Source organism: Cydia amplana, chromosome 16 (assembly GCF_948474715.1).
Source record: "Cydia amplana chromosome 16, ilCydAmpl1.1, whole genome shotgun sequence".
Lineage (NCBI taxonomy): Eukaryota > Metazoa > Arthropoda > Insecta > Lepidoptera > Tortricidae > Cydia > Cydia amplana.
Window position 1 is genome coordinate 11,425,700 of NC_086084.1, and position 14,493 is coordinate 11,440,192.

At 41.1% G+C, this 14,493-nt stretch overlaps 1 protein-coding gene and 3 non-coding genes across 4 annotated transcripts in view; all 4 read right to left on the reverse strand.

Moving 5' to 3' along the window:
* The window catches only part of LOC134655366 (dynein axonemal heavy chain 10), an 82,109-nt gene that overhangs the window by 60,660 nt on the left and 6,956 nt on the right, over positions 1–14,493 (reverse strand). The window contains exons 9-30 of the mRNA XM_063510814.1: positions 14,260–14,330; positions 13,732–13,798; positions 12,852–12,946; positions 12,557–12,731; positions 11,777–11,923; positions 11,189–11,281; positions 10,537–10,727; positions 9,958–10,156; positions 9,347–9,474; positions 8,472–8,591; positions 8,027–8,171; positions 6,607–6,720; positions 6,129–6,309; positions 5,318–5,461; positions 4,937–5,019; positions 4,513–4,639; positions 3,271–3,513; positions 2,629–2,798; positions 2,325–2,512; positions 1,393–1,554; positions 809–1,009; positions 53–344 (exon numbers count right to left, since the gene is read on the reverse strand). Coding sequence (XP_063366884.1) covers positions 53–344; positions 809–1,009; positions 1,393–1,554; positions 2,325–2,512; positions 2,629–2,798; positions 3,271–3,513; positions 4,513–4,639; positions 4,937–5,019; positions 5,318–5,461; positions 6,129–6,309; positions 6,607–6,720; positions 8,027–8,171; positions 8,472–8,591; positions 9,347–9,474; positions 9,958–10,156; positions 10,537–10,727; positions 11,189–11,281; positions 11,777–11,923; positions 12,557–12,731; positions 12,852–12,946; positions 13,732–13,798; positions 14,260–14,330 — 3,336 coding nt within the window. The remainder of the gene's footprint in view (positions 1–52; positions 345–808; positions 1,010–1,392; positions 1,555–2,324; positions 2,513–2,628; positions 2,799–3,270; positions 3,514–4,512; positions 4,640–4,936; positions 5,020–5,317; positions 5,462–6,128; positions 6,310–6,606; positions 6,721–8,026; positions 8,172–8,471; positions 8,592–9,346; positions 9,475–9,957; positions 10,157–10,536; positions 10,728–11,188; positions 11,282–11,776; positions 11,924–12,556; positions 12,732–12,851; positions 12,947–13,731; positions 13,799–14,259; positions 14,331–14,493) is intronic.
* Positions 1,238–1,356, reverse strand: LOC134655564 (5S ribosomal RNA). Its single transcript, XR_010097441.1, has one exon. It is a non-coding gene; the product is annotated as a 5S ribosomal RNA (ribosomal RNA).
* LOC134655565 (5S ribosomal RNA) lies at positions 2,825–2,943 on the reverse strand. Its single transcript, XR_010097442.1, has one exon. It is a non-coding gene; the product is annotated as a 5S ribosomal RNA (ribosomal RNA).
* On the reverse strand, positions 6,437–6,555 carry LOC134655578 (5S ribosomal RNA). Its single transcript, XR_010097454.1, has one exon. It is a non-coding gene; the product is annotated as a 5S ribosomal RNA (ribosomal RNA).

The following is a 14,493-nucleotide window of genomic DNA, read 5'->3' on the forward strand; positions in this document are numbered from 1 at the left end:
ATGACGTTCCCTTTTACCATACCACCCAATACCGTATGTGTTCGAGACTAACCTCAATTTGATTCTTTAAGTCTTGCATATTCATTCTAGTTTTCGTCGCAATACTGCTCCCCAAACATTGTTTCCACTCCAATGCGTGGTCTTGTACTTGTCGTATAATAGGTCTCAAGTTAACTCTTATAGCACCGATGTCAACAAATTTGACATGCGCGTCTAAATCCGCTATAATGTCTTCGAAGAAGAAGAACTTTTCATCGTATTTTTGTATTTGTTCGTGTTTTTGTATGTATTTTTCGCAGGATAAACTCTTATCATACGCCCACAGGTGCTGGTATTTATGCCACCTGTTGAAGAATAAAATTTAGTCACAATGTAGGTAGATGTAATTGCGGATAGGAAAGTTATTATATTCGAATAGGATAGGATTCAAAAATATAGGTAGGTACTGATTTGATTGTAAACTGAAACTGATGTCAAGAAAAAGGCTAAAGGCTTTTGATATCTTTTTACTAATATAGGTAGGTACTTGCAGACTTTACTTTTGGACGTGATAACGTCTTATAAATCGATGAACACCGGTAGCATGCAGGAAAAAGTGTCACGTTGTGGACAGATCTCCATGGTAACGTTACGGCCACGTTGTGAATGACGATAATAATTGAATTCAATTCATGAATTAAAGTATGCAATTTTTCATCAATGTTTTCTTATGACATTATCACGCAAAATTATCGTGCGTAAACCGACTTTACAGACAACCATTTTTTTGTAAAGAGTGCAAAAAAGCTACAAATTTGTAAATCCTTACTTCTGTGTATAAGTATGAATGTCCTGCGTCAGCCGATAGATCGTGTCTTGTATAAGCAGAGTGATGTCGTTGATCGAGACTACCCTCAGGATGTCTTCAAAAAACGAGAACACGTAGAACTCGTTCCCTGTGGCTTCCTTTATTTGTTGCGGGGCACACGGCAGGCAGGTCTTCTTCATCCAGCGGGGAAACGATGTTAACCTAGAAACAAGAAAGAAACCAATTTTTAATTAGGTATTTTTTAATTTTAAACGTATAAACAGTAATGTATATTAAAATTTGACGAACAGCACTGATAACAGAGGGTTTGGATTGGATTATCGAGGTTCTTTATTCTTTATTCTTTAAATAAAGATATGACATCCACTCATACGAGAACCACTTATTTTTAGAACGGAAATCCATAAAATTAAATATGTAAAGCAAAAAAGCCAACGAAACGCGGTGTTCCCAAGCGGTCACCCATCCAAGTACTGACCGCGCCCGACGTTGCTTAACTTCGGTGATCAGACGAGAACCGGTGTATTCAACGTGGTATGGACGTTGGCGAGAGTATTATTGAAATAATGATACATTATCGTTACCTATTGAAGAAATGCCTGATGTCGCGCCCTACTATATTGCAGATTTCAGGTGGAGTGGGTCGCATAGTGATGTCCGGAGGGACTAGCATGGCGTCCACTTGGAACAACGGGATTTTCTCGCTAAGCTGCTGCTGGAAGCATTCCAGGTTCTCGAGGGTAAGCCTAGAATCAAAACACGAAGAAATACACGGTGACATAAATAAATGTTTTGTGTTAACTGGTTTGGAAACCACTTTAGTTAAGTAGGTATCGCAAATTGATTAATCGCGCCTCCCTATTGCAAACATTTCAAAAGTAAAGACTTACTTACTTGGCTGGCGCGATGACCCAAAATGAGTCTTGGCCTCCAACACAAGAGCACGCCACTTTGCTCGGTCCAGAACGGTATCACGCCAGCTTTCGCCGACGCCGAGCTCACGGAGATCTGCCTCCACTCTGTCCGTCCAACGACATTTAGGATGACCAACAGGACGGCGTCCCGTTGGTCGACCCAAGTAGGCCCTCGCAGTAGCGCATCGTCTCCGGTAGCTTGGCCATCTCGAAAGGATGGGTGAAGATCGGGCAGCCAAAAGGTATAAGAGATAAGTAAGGTACATTCATTGCTGGTGCTGGAGCAGGTAAACTTACTTAAGGAGCCCCTTAAAAATGAACTTCTCTTAGTACTCATAGTACTGGCCCCTGACGTTGGACTTGCCGGTACTTGAGCCCACCAGTATCAGGTATTACTCTAGCTTCATGAGTATGGGCCCTATGCGATCATTATCAAGTAGGTAATACTTACTTAATGAGCCCCTTAAAGATGTACTTCTCTTAGTACTCATAGTACTGGCCCCTGACGTCGGACTTGCCGGTACTTGAGCCCAGTATCAGGTATTACTCTAGCTTCATGAGTATGGGCCCTATGCGATCATTATCAAGTAGGTAATACTTACTTAACGAGTCCTTTAAAGATGTACTTCTCCCAGTACTCATAGTACTGGACCATGACTTCGGACTTGCCGGTACTTGAGCCCAGTATCAGGTACTCTAGCTTCATGAGTATGGGCCCGATGCGGTCATAGATGCGCGAGAGCATAGCGACGCGCTCCAGTCGCTCGTGGGACACTTCCACAAAGTATGTCTGTGTAGAAATACAAATATAAATATTTTTGAGCCAAAAAAACATTTTGTATACCTACCGTGTGCTTACTTTGCTCCAGAATTTACCCCAAAATTGGGTTATGGACCAAGAATTACCTTACAAGGATAAAGCCACGTGTCATCTGGCTGTCCCGTCACCGGATCAACATAATTCTTAGGCTTGAGTATCGGGAATAAATCGAACATATCCAACTGTTGCATTAAAAATACAATCTCCTTTTCAACCATCTTCAATTGCTGGTAAACAGCTTTCAAGGATTTTTCACCTGAAAAAAAAGTTAATAAAGCAAGAAGCCAACGACACCCGGTGTTCCCAGGCGGTCACCCATCCAAGTACTGAACGCGCCCGACGTTGCTTAACTTCGGTGATCGGACGAGAACCGGTGTATTCAACGTGGTATAGACGTTGGCAACCAATGGAGTGAAATTTTGTATCTATTTTTATTGCCATACCTATCTACCTATTTGTTTTAATTCACCAGTGTAACCAATTTTATTGAACCTGGTAAGCTATTATATCGCTCAATACCAGAGCTGAAGGACACTTCTAGCCCTTCTTGGCATATACTCGTACATACTTATAATAGGGGACCTAGCCAAGCTGACAATTGACGATTGAAAACGCCACGTGACTTTTCGTAACATCTGTTTATACATTTTTTCTATTTGTTAGACGTTAGCCAATATACGATTGTCATCTTGGCCAGGCCTCCAGAGATAATGTCCAATTTAATTTACCTTTACTAATGTCCTTAATATAATCTTTAATTCCCAGCGCATTCCAATTGAGCCTAGTCAGCCCCGGCAACACGTGTCGCTCCATTTCCAACAGATGGCGCTTCATGAGAAACGTCTCCGAGAGACTGAGGGATGACGAAGTTTTGTTGTACATGGATATGACCTCAGTGAGGGCCTCCAGTTCGTAGTAGATGCGAGCTTTCTGCATTGACACGTCGCGTATGTTGGTCGGGAGGTCAAAACCTGAAAGTTACACACCCTTACAAGCCACTTTGTTACACAAATTTATTTATTAGGTAAGTTGATATTGTTTGTATGGTAATTTGGGGCATTCTCTATGAAAAGGGACCTTATCGTCGATGGCGCTTACGCCGCACATAGTCGCACGGCATTGTATTTATATCGGAGCATCGTTAATAATGGCGTAACCGCCATCGACAATAAGGTCCCTTTTCATAGATAACGTCACATTTTATGTTGTATTATCTTGTGAGCGTTTTGGGGTCACCTGTAAGCCCGCAAGAGTTGAATACGAATAAAATAAAACAAAATAAAATAAATGGGAAATCGAAGATACAACTTTTGAACCAAGTTTTGACTTCGACGCCTTTAACCATTGTGTTATAGAAAACGTCACTCACGAGTGCGAGGGCCTACCGAAAACCATGTTCGACGGGTTGCCTCCCTGTCACAATTACGTACGAATTTACAAGTGCGACAGAGAGGCAACACGTCGAACGTGGTTCGCGGTAGGCCCTGATCACGGACGCAAGCGAGCCGATAGACCAACGTAAACCTTGCTTGGAAGAGAAAAGGTTACTTGGTGCTGTAGCGACTGTGACAAGACTGTGTGTAGAGTGGGCAAGACTACTCCAACGTTAGGTTAGGTTAGGCTAGCTAGTAGAATTACACCCAGCGGCGACCTTTACCATTGTTTTTTGAACTAAGTAAAAAATAAACTCGAAGGTTCTGCAATAGCGATGCCCCTGGCGCCGGCACCTCCTAAATATCCTAGGTCGCCGCTTATTATAACTGTAACTTTGTGTCCAGCTTGATTTATTATGAGTTAAATTCTGACACATATTAGCGCCACTTGCACCGTCCCACACACCCGGGGTTAAGCGATTAAACCGTTAACCAAGTGTCAAATTGTACTGGTAACCAAGGTAACTCCAGGTTTAACCGGTTAACCTCGGATTAGTGGAATGGTGGTTAACTTTTTTAAGTTTCTTAAGTACTAACCCAGCTGTTCCATCAATTCAGCTTCACGTGTCAACAGGAACAGGTCCTTGTCCAGCTGAGGCTGGAACTCCAGGTCGTACTCTTGGACTAGCTTGTGCACGGTCAGGTCTCGCCAGGTCACATCCATCTGTTATGAGGGTAACCTCTCATTTTAAATAAATATTTATCGTATAAAATGTTGGCGCCGCTGCTGGCAGTGGACAGACTAGTAGCGCCATCTGTTATTGGCAATGTCAACTACTGACATTTAGAAATCTATGTTTTATTAAATTTATCAAGAAAACGGTCTGAAAAAAGTTTAAATACGTGTACCGACCGCTTTAGACTATCAACATTATTTAAGACACATTTTTTGTAGTGTGTGTGTATGTGTGTGTAGTAATAGTGTAGTCATGAAATAAAAAGTAAAATGTATATCAATTACCAATCCTTCTTTTGCGAGTAGTGAGACAGAGCTCGGCGATCTGACATTTTCATAATGCTGGCCGGGTAACCTCATTAGCATAACTGTAAATTAGAATAAGAGTGTATGTTACTGATTTCTTTAAATTACAACCCGTTTAATATTATAAACTAAGTCATAATAGTGCTTAATGTATTGTATTGTAATTTATTGTAACCTTTTCGGCGCCGTGTCAAACACAAAAGCTGTCACGCTGACCGAAGTGCCAAAACTGAAATTGAACTTTAATGCATATGCACGTAGGTCTATGTTGCTCTGTGGTCTGTGACCGATTAATCGGTCTTTGGCGTTGAACATACGGTGCGGATATATCGGTCATTGGCGTCCAAAAGGTTAACTTACGGGCTTTATCTCTCTTCCGTTTTTCAGCGATTTGCTTGTTAACGATATCTGCCGGACGTAGTTCCAGGCTGGACTGTTTCTTTTTGACGTGCGCTCGGCCCGCCGCTGTCAGTTTCATTCCAGGTGCGCCAGATGGCGTGGGTTCTAAGAATTCCATTTAACAGAAACATATTTAGATTACCTACATCACAGCCTACATTCTCAACTTAATTATGAATTATTATGATTGATGATAATCATAAGATGGTAATGATACGAATAAAACTTACCTATATCCTCAAAGTAATCCGCTTGAAATACATTAAAGACATGATAGTTGTAATAATGTAAAAAACGTAAAAAAAGTAATAACAATAAAAATAAACTTCGGAGATAAGGTTTTTTTGATATTTAATTTTATTTTCCAAATATATATAAAAATCTGAATACTTAAAAATGTACTATAAATTGTTTTGGAATGTACCATTTTAAGCTCTTTGAAATCATACCCCACTAAGCGCCACTTGCACCAGCCCACTAACCCGGGGTTAACTGGTTAAACCTGCAGTAAACATGGTTGCCAGTACAATTTGACACTGAGTTAACGGTTTAATTGCTTAACCCCGGGTTAGTGGAATGGTGCAAGTGGGCCTAATTGACCTAATAGTAACTAAACTTGTGTTTGGCTCACGTAACGTTCTTCATGACTATTCCAAATTTCTAATCGATAGCAGTTTTCGAGATATTTAGCAATGTGACAGACGGGTAGATGGACGGACAGACAGGTATAGTACGATACAAAATGAAAGCTACAAAAGAGTCAATATCCTACCGTCTTCCTTCTTGAATTGAACTTTTAGAATGTTTTTCTTCATGACATTGTCGACGAAAGTTGAAGAGACAGACACCCATTCCTTATATTTCGCGTTCTCATAGTCTTTGATGACTTTAGACATGTTTTTGTATTGAAGAAATGCTTCCTTTCTTTGTTCGCAATCATTTAATTCGGGGACCTTAAACCAAAATATGTAGTTGATCATAAAATACGAGTATCCCTCGTTTTTATGACGAATGGTAAAATAATTTTCATCCATTTTATTTTCAGGTACTAAAATTGTTTTTGGGTAAAAATATGCAAAAAGCCAACGACACGTAGTGTTCCCAAGCGGTCACCCATCCAAGTACTGACTACGCCCGACGTTGCTTAACTTCGGTGATCGGACGAGAACCGGTGTTTTCAACGTGGTATGGACGTTGACAGTGCTTAAGTTGAATATTACCTATTGTTTGAGCTTTATCACGTGACTTACCGTTTGGAATTTCATGATTGGTCGTTTCATTTTGTTGAATAACGCTCGTGCCCAGTAGATGGCGCCAGCATTAGGCGGGTGGTTCCGTAGTAAAGGAGGATTCTTGCGGTACCGCTATAAAATTATAATGTTTTTTTTTACACTTCGCGACATAGGTAATAAATAAGGTAAAGAAAAACCTGCCTTTAGTTATGTAGGTATGGTAAATTTCATAGGTTTACATTCCAATTAAATTAAAAGAAATTATTGTAGCAATATATCCGGACGAGTAACAACATTACACATTACTTAAAAAAAAGCGGCCAAGTGCGAGTCGGACTCGCTCATGAAGGGTTCCGTATTTAGGCGATTTATGACGTATAAAAAAAAAACTACTTACTAGATCTCGTTCAAACCAATTTTCGGTGGAAGTTTACATGGTAATGTACATCATATATTTTTTTTAGTTTTATCATTCTCTTATTTTAGAAGTTACAGGGGGGGGGGGACACACATTTTACCACTTTGGAAGTGTCTCTCGCGCAAACTATTCAGTTTAGAAAAAAATGATATTAGAAACCTCAATATCATTTTTGAAGACCTATCCATAGATACCCCACACGTATGGGTTTGATGAAAAAAAAAATTTTGAGTTTCAGTTCGAAGTATGGGGAACCCCAAAAATTTATTGGTTTTTTTCTATTTTTGTGTGAAAATCTTAATGCGGTTCACAGAATACATCTACTTACCAAGTTTCAACAGTATAGTTTCGGAGAAAAGTGGCTGTGACATACGGACGGACAGACAGACGGACAGACGGACAGACGGACAGACGGACAGACAGACAGACAGACAGACAGACAGACATGACGAATCTATAAGGGTTCCGTTTTTTGCCATTTGGCTACGGAACCCTAACAAGGTTTACTTTAGGTTTTCAATAAGAAGCTATAAGTACCTATAGGTAGTAAAAAACAAAATAAGTCATACTTATCGCCAATGTATATCTTATACCTGATGTCACAATTTTCAAATAAACAGTTTTAGTACAGACCATAGACTAGGAATCCTCTAGCTAGACGGAGTTTAGAGCAATTATTTCATGAAACCGATGCTGCCAAAAATACGGGGGTGCGGGGGGACGAGGTGAGCGAATCCCGTGCCGTGATTGGTCCGTTCAAAGACACGGACCAATCACGGTACGGGATTGACTCGAAGATGGAGTAAAACTACCGTATAAGTGGCAGAGGGGGTAGCGTTACTATGCTCAGTCTAGAGGAAGTCTTGTCTGTGGTCCAGACAAAGGAAAATACATACTACTATGTGTAGGTAGAGTGGTGTAGATAAAATAGTTAGTGCGAAATATTGTAGTTGCAAATTTAACGCTTGTAGTACGTACCTAGATGGCGCTGTCAGTAAATAAAATAAATGAGTTAGCTACCGTAAAGGTATCCTCGATGATGGTGAGCTCCTTTGCGAACTGTCGCATTACGAAGTCGAACTTGGTCACCAGTTGGTTACGGATGGACTCCCGCGTGTCGAACTCCAAAAACTTTAGCAGTACATCGAGGGCTTCTTCGGATGACCTGTATGGGATAAAAGTTTGACCATTCGCTGAGTGGTGGATATGTAGGTCATACTGAACAACTTTAACTATGGGGCCAAATCCGAAATCGCGAAAAAAAACTGCCGTCTCATACATTTTGGTGTTTGTTTATAATGTTTTCTATGGAACAGCATTTTTTTTTTTCACGTTTTCGGGGTTGGCCGCATAGTAAGTTCGTGCCCATATTAAAAGATGCGCGAGAGAACGCAACTCATGCTAGAAGGTCAGGTGTGGTAGAAAAAGTATTCAGGAACGAAATGGTGTAAATAGACATTCTCACCTCAAATTGGCAAAGCTGGAATTGATATAATTCTTCGCCTCCTCCTCTAGATAGCGCACTTCAGTCCAGAAATCCCCCATGATGACGTCCCAGTTCTCCTTGTTGTCGTACACGAACACACTGAAAGAAGAGTAAGACAAAAGTAAGTCATCATCATCATCATCTGGGCCAAAAGACGTCCCCTGCTGGGCAAAGGCCTTCCCCAAGGATCTCCACAACGAACGGTTATTTGCTGCCCTCAACCAGCGGTTTCCCGCGACTTTAACCAGATCGCCGGTCCATCTAGTCTGGGACCTTCCCAAGTTTCCACGCTGCGTCTTCCGGTACCTAAAATAAGTAGGTACCTACCTACCTATAGTATACTATGTTTCGGAGACATCGGGAGGAATCAGAAGTTAATTATCAGAATGGAAATTATACAACAATTTTATTTAGTTTATAGTTTTCATTGCTTATTGCAAAAAAAAAACGTAGGTACTAAAACGCCCTAGGGCAGAATCGTATCACTTTTAGTCCCCTTCATAGATAAACAATGAGCCACTTTCAGAGCATGAGAAATGAAAAAACACTTCTATTTAAGCATATTTAAGATGGTCAATATATGTATAGTCGTATGATCGTATCGTATTTATGTGGGCGTTGGTAGCCGATGGAGCTGAGAGCGGCGCAAGACCGTTTGTTGTGGAGATCCCTGGGGAGGCCTATGTCCAGCAGTGGACGTCTTTCGGCTAATATGATGATGATGATGAAGATCGTCAGTTCGTTCTTTGTAAACGAGATTGGCTCAGGAGCGGGATAAGTGGCGTACTCGAAGAGAGGACTATGTTCAGCAGTGGGCGATAAAAAGCTGATATGATGATGATGATGAAACGCACCTGAAGTCGATAGTTCTGATCGGGAAGACGAGATTCTTGACACGTTTGCGGACATCGTCGATCTGTGTTGGGTCGCTGATGATGGACGCTAGTTCAGGACCAAAGATTCGCTCGAAGTCTATCAACACCTTAAATAATAGATACTCGTATCATTAGTGTAAGGCCTGAGTGGACGCTCGAAGCGGAGCGTTCGGCGGGGCGTGCAGCGTGGCGTCGGGCTCACAAGTGATTTGAGCAGCGTGCACTAAGACCGCTCCTATACGCTTGCATTTGTTTATTATGCACGCTGCACGCCCCGCCCCGCTGCACGCCCAACTCGAGCGTCCACTCAGGCCTTACACTTAGGTTACACGCCCGGTGTATTGATATTAATCTTCAAAATGGGTCTGGTGGTTTATTAAGGACAAATTTATCTATTCTGATTTTCGCTTATTGTTCCATTTCGATTAACTCTTTGAACGCTACGCCTATCTTGCACGACGCGTCATCTTAAACCACAAAAACGCAATTTTCTTGTTTTGTTCATACTTTAAGATAATCAAGATGGACTCTCATTGACCTTGACGTCACGTTCACTTATCGTTTAGCCTATTATTACTATATTAAAGTACCTGTATAACATCCCCCAGATCTCTCGCCACCTCCCCTATATAATCGGTGGTGGTGAACAGCAGTGGCTGGTCGAACTCCCATCTGGCCCCCTTCCCGCTCATCTCGATCTGTAGCCTGGTCTCCTTGTATAGGGAATGCCACATTTCCATTATTTTCTGACCGGCGCGGCTCATGCTGAGAACTTCCTCGTTGGATTTACTGGTGAATAACAGTTTTTAGCATTACATTAAAGCTATTACGATTAAAGCTCCGTTTAATAATGTGTTCAAATAACCTTAATATGAAGACGATAATGCACCCCAAATAGGTAATGAAAATTATGACACAGCTCAGTGATTCCAACCTATAATATAAAATTGAAAACAAGCGTACTGAAAAACCTCAGAAACGATTTTATTTCCAATTACTATTTGTTGCAAGCGTACCTACATTTATCTAACTACACAACTCGGTATAATAGTAAATTTTTGCAGAAGTTGCAGAAGATGGAACAGTTTCCAAGCTGGGAATTTCAGCAGCCACGATGCGACATTTTGATCCATTTATATAATGTCCAATGTCATTGCATAGGTACTTACTCAAACAATTTATGAACGTTCAGGAATCTTTCCAGCTTATTGCAAAGAGCCCAGGATATCCTGGAAAGCAGCGGCATCATGGTTTCATCATCTCTGTATCCCTTAGAAAGCACCCACATCATGTAGATGCTTTCCACTAGTTCTGGCAGCATTTCTATCACTTGGGTGAGGGGCGAGTCATCTTCTATCACCTAGAAAGTATTTTATATGGAGAAATACCGAAAGCTACATCTTTTTATAACATAAACTACCTGCCTACTCAAAGTTTCTTAACTTTGTCGTAAAACCTTACTTCAGAAAACATAAGAGTATACTTTTTCGGAAAAAATATCCTAGTTTACTCGTTGCAAAAAACTTACGATCTACGTGTATTCGGGCTAAAACCATCGCGTATGATAGCATTCTTTCATCCAACATATTTCAGTTATATTTGTCAGATCCTTTGTTAAAAAGATGTAGCGCTCCAAGAAACAGGTCTACGTCCAGCTCAGAGCTCAGAAGTGGTGATTAAATGTGATAACAGTGGTGTTTTTCTCATCCTGAGTATAGTACACACAGCTACACTCTTAACTGTCCATTGGTGGATCTTATGCCTTTTGTAATATAAAAAGTTTACGAACTGTCAGTTAACAGTGTGGGCGAATGTACTTACATTAAAGAACCGCATTAAGGTTGACAGGAATTTCAGGTTGTCTCCCGCCAGGTTGTATTGCTCAAGCAAATTCTCTTTGGAGCGCATGAAACTCTGTAACTATAATATAAATAAACTATAATATAAGTTTTAATCTAAGGACAATGTAGCGAAGATCGGCGTATACAATTTATTGTAGGAAAGACCGTCATAGCCTCCTAAGACCCTGCGTACAATTTTTTGTACATATTCCAAAAAAAATGTTGAACTTTCATTGAGTAACTAAGGGTTCCAAATTCAAAAACGAAATAAATGCTTCTGGGTCTCAGGAGGATAGGGCAAAAGCTCTTGTATTTGTCTTGTATGTATTTGCTATATCGTCACAGGTGACAAGCAAAAGTCACTAAGTACCACCACAAGTTCATAGCCATAGTGAACCATATTAGTACGAAAAGAAGGTTGATTTTTGTTTAAATATTTTATAGTAGGTAATTAGTGGCTTTTGCTTGTCACCTGACGATATGTGTTATTTGTATTATTGTGTTGTCTGAATAAATGATATCTGTTCTAATCTATTCTATTCTATTCTAAATATAGAACCGTACTTACATCCAGTGCCTTAGGCTTTGCCTTGTGTAGCAGTGCCATGATCTTGACCACCATCGGCTGTTTCAGTTGCTCCACCAGCAGCGACAAATCTGCGTCTCTTTCACGCCAGTACCTGTATTCGGCTACCGGCCCATCGCCTTGCCGAGTCTGAAAATATTATGTATTTTAAGCACTGTGCTTAAAGTCAGATTACACGATCTTTTTCGGATTTCTTGGGAATCCTTTTTCTTGCCTACAACTCTTAGTGTAAGGCCTGAGTGGACGCTCGAAGCGGAGCGTTCGGCGAGGCGTGCAGCGTGGCGTCGGGCTCACAAGTGATTTGAGCAGCGGACAATAAGGCCGTTTGCATTTGTTTAACATGCACGCTGCACGCCCCGCCCTGCTGCACGCCCAACTCGAGCGTCCACTCGGGCCTTAGGTACACTTAAAAGTTGCGGTGCTATACATCATATAACTTAGTAAGTTAACTTAATAAGGCATTAGCAGTGTAGGTAGGGTAGAAGGGAGAGGTAGGGTAGAAGGAAGAGGCAGGGTAACATGATTAATCGCGTAGTGTAAATACAGTGCTTAGTACTGTGCTGTGCCTTCGGAAAGTTTCCAAAATTGTGTTACATCGTATATTTGATCTGTATAGGAATCGTAATTTCCATTTCCAACATGCAAGTTTCTTGTGATTTTTTCCTGAAATTTCCGAGAACTTTCGCAACTTTATAAAAACTTTGCACATGTGTACTCGCTCAGTGATGGCTCAGTAGCAATCTAGCAATAAAGTACCTATACCTTTCCCAAGCAAGCCTTGATGGTCTCATCGATATGGTTCGCCCACATGTTGACGGCCTCTTTGAGCTGATCCACAAAGTTCTCGTCTTTCAGGTCCGGGATCACTTCTTCATCCTGCAGAGCTGGAATCACCGGCATGGGGAGGTGGATCTCCCCCTCGATGTGCTCTGTGGTCCTGGAAATAAAGGCGATATTAGAATGTAGCCTATATCGTGCTGTGAAATGTTTTCTTTTTGTCTGTTATTTTCTTGATCCGTTATGTTTCTGTAAATACATTTTAATAACATGTGGTTACCAGTCGACGATTCCGATGAGGTCTGCTATATCGTTTGTAACTTCGTCAGCGGCAGTCTTGCCCTGGTTGAGTATGTGATCGCCATCCCCGTCAATCTAAAAAAACAATAAGTTTTTGGTTTATAATTTCATTTTTGGTACCAGTTTTGACCGCTGATTGTAGCTTAGGTACCTACTTTTATTTCCACAGGCAACTAATACTCATCGATACAAATTTAAGTTCACATGGCCACCTTCTGTCTCCATCTCCATGGAGCTGATCTGATAGCTCCATGTCATCATAATATTGCATTGTCATCCGCAATAGGTTATGAAAAATTTCTGCTTCAGTCGGGAAGTTGGTCAAAAGCTTCCAAGATTTGACCCACACTAACAGGGCAAGCTACCTATAAAAAATCATAGCTTTGTTTTTTATTACTTCCCAGTGTCTGATTGAGCCACAGACAAGACATCTTCTACACTGAGCATAAGTAACGCTACCCCCTCTGCCACTATACGGTAGTTTTACTCCATCTTCGAGTCAAAGTGTCAGAATCCCGTGCCGTGATTGGTCCGTGTCTTTGAACGGACCAATCACGGCACGGGATTCGCTCACCTCGTCCCCCCGCACCCCCGTATTTTTGGCAGCATCGGTTTCATGAAATAATTGCTCTAAACTCCGTCTAGAGGATTCCTAGTCTATGGATTGAGCTAAAATATGTTAGGTACAGTCACCAGCAGAAGTTGCTAAGCTGGCGAGGTGTTCAAAAATTACCTTGACAATAAAATCACGTCAAGATCATTTTGAACACCTGGCCCGCTTAGCAACTTCTGCTGCTGACTGAACTTATAATACCTAGCTCGATTGCGATCTCGAGGTGTGTAAAGTCAAGATTACTTACCGCAACAAAATTTGATTTAGTAGACCGTGGACTAGCTACACCTGACACGGCACGCATACTTTTGATTCTGAAACAACAAATACTTACTTATAGTTGGCTAAAATATAGTCTACTCTCTTTTTCAGGATCTTCTATATTTTAGAGTCTGTCCGGAAAGAAAAGAGTCGTGGAATGTATTGCGCCCCTTAGATTCCACGCCTCTTCTCTTTCCGTACAGACTATATCTATGAAGTCAACATTTTTTTTTTATAAATCTCACATACATATATTTCAAGTATTTGGAACGATGAAACGAACGTTAAACGTCTTTGATTAGGTAAGTCTTTTTTTATATTATAAATGGGCTTACTCATGGCCACAGACTAGCCGAGGCGAAGACGTGGCCTTTGATGGAGCAAGCCTGCCCAGAAGGTGCCTGTTCACCCTTGATTTGAAGGTTGCCGGGTTATATGAGCTCGGAAATATAGACGCCGGCAAGGAGTTCCATATCGGCAAGGAAAAGTCTTAGGACAAAATCGGCATATTTACCTCTTTTCTGCATTTTCGCCTCTCGCTATGTTCGACATCCTGCGATAGTCTGAAGGGCGTAGGTAGTTCACCTAGTCACGAAAAAAAAGATTTCGTGTTATACAGAGACCTTATTTATCAGACTAAGTATAATTACGAGTAGTCGAGTACTAGGAGATGCACTTCCAATTTACATAAGGCTATAGATCAGGGATGTTGCGGATGCAGATTTTTTGACATCCGCGGATGCGGATG